The 6,679-nt window shown below is 60.5% G+C and overlaps 1 protein-coding gene across 2 annotated transcripts in view; it reads left to right on the forward strand.

Moving 5' to 3' along the window:
• Zc3h18 (zinc finger CCCH-type containing 18) overlaps window positions 1-6,679 on the forward strand; it is a 56,906-nt gene that overhangs the window by 47,113 nt on the left and 3,114 nt on the right. For both annotated transcript variants that reach the window (XM_013012946.1, XM_013012947.1), the window contains 7 exons: window positions 940-1,131; window positions 2,155-2,280; window positions 3,304-3,408; window positions 3,624-3,767; window positions 4,493-4,558; window positions 5,841-6,001; window positions 6,121-6,320. In XM_013012946.1, coding sequence (XP_012868400.1) covers window positions 940-1,131; window positions 2,155-2,280; window positions 3,304-3,408; window positions 3,624-3,767; window positions 4,493-4,558; window positions 5,841-6,001; window positions 6,121-6,320 — 994 coding nt within the window. The remainder of the gene's footprint in view (window positions 1-939; window positions 1,132-2,154; window positions 2,281-3,303; window positions 3,409-3,623; window positions 3,768-4,492; window positions 4,559-5,840; window positions 6,002-6,120; window positions 6,321-6,679) is intronic.

The raw sequence follows: 6,679 nt of genomic DNA on the forward strand, positions 1-6,679 counted from the left end.
AAAAAAAATACTAAAAGCAAAAGGTCTGAGGGTTTGACCCAAGCAGAGCACCCTGAGCTCCAGCCCCAACAGTTGGGAATGGGAGGCATGTAGTTCAGAAGCACAAATGTCAGCCTTGCCAGTCCCAAAGGTACGATGAAAATCACTGTGGTTTCTGTCACACCGCTGCAGGATTTCTGGGGTGCTGGGGTTTGAGTGACAACACTCCGAAGTGAGAGGAGGTGGGCTACTGGCTGAGTCTTAAGTGGTTTAACCTTTAGGTATTTCAAAAGCCTTCAGAGGAAGAAGCATTGAAGTGTTCTTTGAGACACAATTTTCATTTCTCAGGACTTTGCTCTTTAAAAAAAAATGGCCGTGAACACTTACATATAAAGGGTAATTAATAGCTTCTGTGTTTTTTTAAGTTGGAATGAGGCAGGCGCTGCTGATGTGAGGATTACAGTTTGAAGCTAGCTTAGGCAGACAAATGTAAGATACTCCTTTATCTCCAGTGAACTAGCGTAAAGCCGGAAGTGCAGCTGTGACTCAAGTGGAAGAACACAGTCCTGAGCAAAAAGCCAGGCAAGAGCTTGAGACGCTGAGTACTAGCACAGACAAACGACCCTATTGCAACAAGCTTGTGCCGCTGAGCCCAGCTCACGTCTGTTGAGATGAGGTCTCACAGGTGTGTCTGTCCAGACTGGCCTAAACCCTCAGTCCTCCCCACCTCGACCTCCCCTGTAGCTCAGGGTGACAGTCACACCATTATGTCCAGATACTGTTTGAGGAGGAATCTCATGATTTTATGCCAAGGAGCCTTGCACTGAGATCGTACAGGGGTCCGGCCCAGCTGTTGGTTAACCGAGCCGGGCAGATGGCTCTCTTGCCTCCTAGTTTGTTTTCCCAAGCAGGTTGCTGGGAAGGAGGACGCATGAGCATCAGTATCCCCCTGTCTTCCAGCCGCCAAGCTGAGCCACCAAAGAAGGAGGCCACCTCTGTCGGGCCCCAGGTAAAGCGAGCTGATGAGTGGAAGGACCCCTGGCGCCGATCCAAGTCTCCAAAAAAGAAACTCGGGGTGTCAGTCTCCCCAAGCCGGGCACGCAGGCGTCGAAAAACCTCGGCCTCATCAGCCTCCGCCTCCAATTCCTCCAGGTGAGATGAGCTGAAGCTGAGAGGGCGTGCGTGCATGTGTGTGTGTGTGCACGCGTGCGTGCGTGTGTGTGTGCGCGCGTGCATTTGTGCGTGCGTACGTGTGTGCCTGCATGCGTTTGTGCGTTCGTGCGTTTGTGCGTGCAAGACTGCCCAGGAGCAGGTCTGGGCCCTGGGCGGGAGGGCCGGTGCAGAGAGCATCACATCCCCAAGAACAGAATCCAACACCCAGGCACACCATTTGGACCATCCTCTGGGCACTGCAGCCACACTGGCAGCGGCGTTGACTGTGGTGGGCTGCGCACTGTCCCGTCGATGGGCTCCCGAGAGGAAAGCTCTGTGTTCCTGTGTGAGGAAGGGAGTCGTGCAGGGAAGAGCCAAGGCTGCGTGCGTGAAGAGCGTCATGAGAGCCCGAGAGGGGCCCTGGGTCTCCCTGGAGGTCCAGTGGACAGACAGATGGACAGACACGTACAGAGAGAAGCTCTAGGGCCAGGATACAGATTTATATCCTGGCTCCGGCTACTACTCAGGCTGGTCGCCGGGTCTCACACCGGTGGCCACACACACACACACACCAGGCTTTCCACTAAAGGGGGTCTGGGCTGCATTATATCCGTAGGTGCCTGGCAAGGGTATGTGCATGTCTGTGTCTGTGCATGGGTTTCTGTGAGGGCCAGTGTGTGTGCTGGGTGTCTGGCTGTACGGTGGCCATGCAGTCTGGTCACGCCGGGGTGCTGAGGTCAGTGCACGCCACTCTGGCTGTACGGTGGCCATGCAGTCTGGTCACGCCACTCTGGCTGTACGGTGGCCGTGCAGTCTGGTCACGCCGGGGTGCTGAGGTCAGTGCACGCCACTCTGGCTGTACAGTGGCATGCAGTCTGGTCACACTGGGGTGCTGAGGTCAGTGCACGCCACTCTGGCTGTACGGTGGCCATGCAGTCTGGTCACGCCACTCTGGCTGTACGGTGGCATGCAGTCTGGTCACGCCGGGGTGCTGAGGTCAGTGCACTCTGCCCCTTCGCCCAGGTCATCGTCTCGGTCGTCGTCCTACTCTGGCTCTGGCTCGTCCCGGTCCCGGTCCCGGTCCTCATCCTACAGCTCCTACTCGAGCCGCTCTTCCAGACACAGCTCCTTCTCAGGCAGCCGTTCCAGGTATGTCCCGCCCCTTTGCACAGACGGCGTGCATGCTCTCCATCAGTGGGAGGCTGACGGGGCTGCGTGCCAGCAGTGCAGACAGGGTGCCAGCAGGTCCTGGGACTGCATTTAGTACTGGGGCAGTGGCGGCCACTCCGCTGGCCTGACACAAGCAGAACTCAGGCAGTTGTGGGCATCACGGATGCAGACACACCCCAAAACTGCCCGTCCACTGCAAGGAAGTGTATCCAGAAATACATGCAGAAGGACTGGGAGTGGCTTACTGGTAGAGCGCTTGCCTCGCATGCACGAAGCCCTGGGTTTGATTCCTCAGCACCACATACACAGAAAAAGCCAGAAGTGGTGCCGTGGCTCAAGTGGTAGAGTGCTAGCCTTGAGCAAAAAGAAGCTCAGGGACAGCGCCCAGGCTCTGAGTTCAAGCCCCAGGACTGGCAACAAATAAAAACGCAGGTGGGAGCATTGTGGGAGCACTGTGGGAGCGGGCGGGAGCACGGGTGGGAGCGGGCGGGAGCACGGGTGGGAGCGGGCGGGAGCACGGGTGGGAGCGGGCGTGGGAGCACAGGTGGGAGCACGGGTGGGAGCGGGCGGGAGCACTGTGGGAGCGGGCGGGAGCACTGTGGGCCCCTTCTGAGGTCTGAGGAGTGGAGAGGTGGCCGGGGTGTGGGCTCTGCGAGGCAGGTTCCCCTTCTGCAGGGCCTGGGAGAGCAGGGAGGGGCAGCCATGTCCCATGGGAGCCTGGCCTGGCAGGTCCTGTTGGCGCCGGCAGCTCCACTGGGCCCTTGGGCTCAGGAAAGACAAGAAAGCCAAGGAGCATCAGGTGACAGGTGTGCGTGTGGAGACGAGGAGCTGAGCCGGCTGTGCCCTGGCAGAGGTCCCGGCAGGGAGCTAGCCTCTGCCCTGCTCCTCCCCCCCAGCCACCCTGCCACGAGGCAAGGCCACGGAGTGTGTGGAGGTCCTTCTGGTAGGACATCCTGTCTGTCTGCTGTCGGGCAGACCTCTAAGACTCTCTTTATTCCCCAGATCCCGGTCCTTCTCCTCGTCCCCGTCCCCATCCCCCACGCCCTCCCCACATAGACCGCCCGCACGAGCCAAGGGGGAGCCAGCCCCGCCACCAGGGAAAGCAGGGTAAGGCCGCCTGGGGGGCAGGGCCCTGCTGTCTGTCTGTCTGTCTCATCCTGCACCCACAGTGAGAGGAAGCCCAGCCTCTGGCTGCCCCTGTGGCTCCTGGAGGAGGCTCAGAGCCCAGACTCTGTCCTGAGGCTTGAAGCTTGGCAGCCCTAAGTGTGGGTACAGGTGGCCAGGCCACCCCTGCCTGTGCTGAGCCTGCCTCCACCTCACAGAGAGAAATCCATGAAGAAGCCAGCCCCGACCCCCGCGCCACCACAGCCCCCCAAAGCCACTGCTCCTGCCCCGGAGCCTGCCAAGCCAGGAGACCCCCGGGAGGCCAGAAGGAAGGAGCGGCAGACCAGGACACCCCCCAGGAGGTGAGCCGGGGGGCCAGCACACCCAGCCCGAGCCCCAAGACCCTCCCTGACCCTGCCCTGCACCAGAGGCTCCAGTCTCCAGGCCAGGTGTGGGGCTTGCCCCAGCCCTCAAAAGTGCTGTGTGTTGGCACTTGCTATAAGAAAAGTTCAGCCTAAGGGGCTGGGAAGGTGGCCCAGTGATAGAGCACTCACCTTGAGCTGAAGAGCTGAGGGACAGCGCCCAGGCCCAGAGTTCAGGCCCCACAACTGACGAAAGAAAGAGAGAGAGAGAGAGAGAGGGAGGGAAAGAAAGAAAAGAGAAAGAAAGAGCTCAGCCTAAAAAGAATCTAGAAGGGGCTGGGAAGGTGGCTCGACCCAAAATAAATAAATAGAACCTAGAACCTTTTTCAAGCCAGTAGCAACTTACCAGTTTGAAAGTTTACTTCAGTCATGAAGCGCCTAAGGCCTTGGGGGGCAGCGTGGGCAGTAGGGGCTCTGTCCCTGAGGGGGCTGTCTCCGGTGGAGGCTGTCTCCGGAGGAGGCGCTGTCCATGGAGGAGGCTCTGTCCATGGAGGGGGCTGTCTCTGGAGGACCTCTGTCCCCAGAGGAGGCTGTCTCTGGAGGACCTCTGTCCCCAGAGGAGGCTCTGTCCATGGAGGAGGCTGTCTCTGATGGAGGCTGTCTCTGATGGAGGCTGTCTCTGATGGAGGCTGTCTCTGATGGAGGCTTTTGGGCTTGTGTTGCAGGCATACGCTGAGCGGCAGTGGGAGTGGCAGCGGCAGCAGCTACAGCGGTTCCAGTTCCCGATCCAGGTCACTTGCTTGACCCGCTTCCTTCTGGACATCACCGCAGCCCAGACCAATAGGGGTTCAAGCACGCGGGGTGTGCCGGGCGTGCCAGACGCACAGTGGCAGGGGCAGCGCATCACCACATGTGCTAGGAGTGGGGCTAGCGAGCCCCGTCCCAGGCCCTGTCCACGCTCCCACGGACGAGCCGCGCCCTCTGGGCTGTAGCTGGGCTGCGGGGGGTCAGGGCAAGGGGGCTGCAGTGCTGGATTTGCTTTTCTGCGTGCCCAGTGGACGTTTGCCTCTCCTTCGGCAGAGCGCTGCCTCCCACTGCCAGCCAGCCCCGCCTGCTCTCACAAGCTGTCTGCTTGCAGGCTGAGCCCATCTCCCTTCACTTGTTTTCCTTGTCTTTTTTAGGGGGGTGGGGTCTCACTGTGTTACCCAGTCTGGCTATAAACTCTTGACTTTTTTGAGGGGCGGGAGGAACAAGTCCTAGGGCCTGGGCACTGTCCCTGAGCTTTTGCTGAAAGCAAACCCCTACCACTTGAGCCACAGCGCCCCTTCTGGCTTTTTTTTTTCCTTTGTTGGTTGTGGGACTTGAACTCTGGGCACTGTCCCCGCGCTCTACAAGGCGAGCGCTCTACAATGTGAGCCACAGAGCCACAGCGCCACTTCTGGTTTCCAGTGGTTTATTGGAGATAAGAGTCTCCCAGACTTTCCTGCCCAGGCTGGCTTTGAACCTCAATCCTCAGATCTCAGCTCCTGAATAGGATTATAGGTGTGAGCCACTGGTGCCTGGCTGAACTGTTGGGGGGGGGTTGTTTTGTTTATATATTATTTTTATTTATTTTTTGGGGGGGTCTGGTCATGGGGCCTGAACTCGGGGCCTGGGGCGCTGTCCCTCAGCTCTTCAGCTCAAGATGAGCACTCTATCACGCTCTACCACTTGAGCCACAGTGCTACTTCCAGTTTTCTGGTGGTTTATTGGAGAAAAGAGTCTCATAGAGTGTTCGCTTCGGCAGCACATATACTAAAAAAAGAGTCTCATAGACTTTCTTGTCCAGGCTGGCTTTAGGATTACAGGTGTGAGCCCCTGGCGCCTGGCTTTGAACTCTTGATTTTCCCATCCTGCCCCGCCCCGTCCGGCTCCCTCAGCACAGGTCCTCCACACCTGCTCCTTCACTGCGTAGCATCTCCACTCCCCAGAGCCCTCCGGAATGCCATCCCGGAAGCGTGGCAAGTGGGCGCGGACGGGCGGAAGAGGCCCTGTGTCCCCTAGCGCCAGGCCCGACGGTGCTTCTGTGTTCAGGTCCCTGAGCGTGAGCAGCGTCTCCTCGGTGTCCAGCGCCACCTCCAGCAGCAGCTCCGTGCACAGCGTGGATTCGGAGGACATGTATGCGGACCTGGCCAGCCCCGTGTCCTCAGCCAGCTCCCGCTCCCCCACCCCTGCCCAGACCAAGAAGGAGAGAGGTATGCAAGGGCCTCGTCTTGGGGGGCGGATGGGGAGGGCAGTGTAGAGCAGGAGTCCGTCCTGGAGCCGGAGGAGCAGTGCACACGGACACCTGTGACTATGGGTTTGTTGTGGGCAGGGAAATCGAAGAAAGAAGACGGCGTCAAGGAGGAGAAGCGGAGGAGGGACGCCTCTGCACAGCCGCCCAAGTCTTCGAAGCCCGTGGCCGGGGGGAAGTCCTCACAGCAGCCCCCGGCCGGGCAGCAGGCGCCCCCCGGGCAGCCTCAGCAGGGCTCGTTCGTTGCCCACAAGGAGATCAAGCTGACACTGCTGAACAAGGTGAGGCCAGGGCACCCCCCCCCAACCCAGGAGGCCGCCCCAGGCCCGGGCACCCCCAACCCTGGAGGCCAGCCCAGGCCCAGGCACCCCCCCCCAACCCAGGAGGCCAGCCCGGGCCCAGGCACTCCCCCAACCCAGGAGGCCAGCCCGGGCCCAGGCACTCCCCCAACCCAGGAGGCCACCCCAGGCCCGGGCACCCCCAACCCTGGAGGCCACCCCGGGCCCGGGCACTCCCCCAACCCAGGAGGCCACCCCCGGCCCAGGCACTCCCCCAACCCAGGAGGCCACCCCCGGGCCCAGGCACCCCCCCAACCCAGGAGGCCACCCCGGGCCCAGGCACCCCCCCAACCCAGGAGGCC

Source organism: Dipodomys ordii, unplaced genomic scaffold (genome assembly GCF_000151885.1).
Source record: "Dipodomys ordii isolate 6190 unplaced genomic scaffold, Dord_2.0 Scaffold18, whole genome shotgun sequence".
In the NCBI taxonomy this organism is placed as follows: Eukaryota; Metazoa; Chordata; class Mammalia; order Rodentia; family Heteromyidae; genus Dipodomys; species Dipodomys ordii.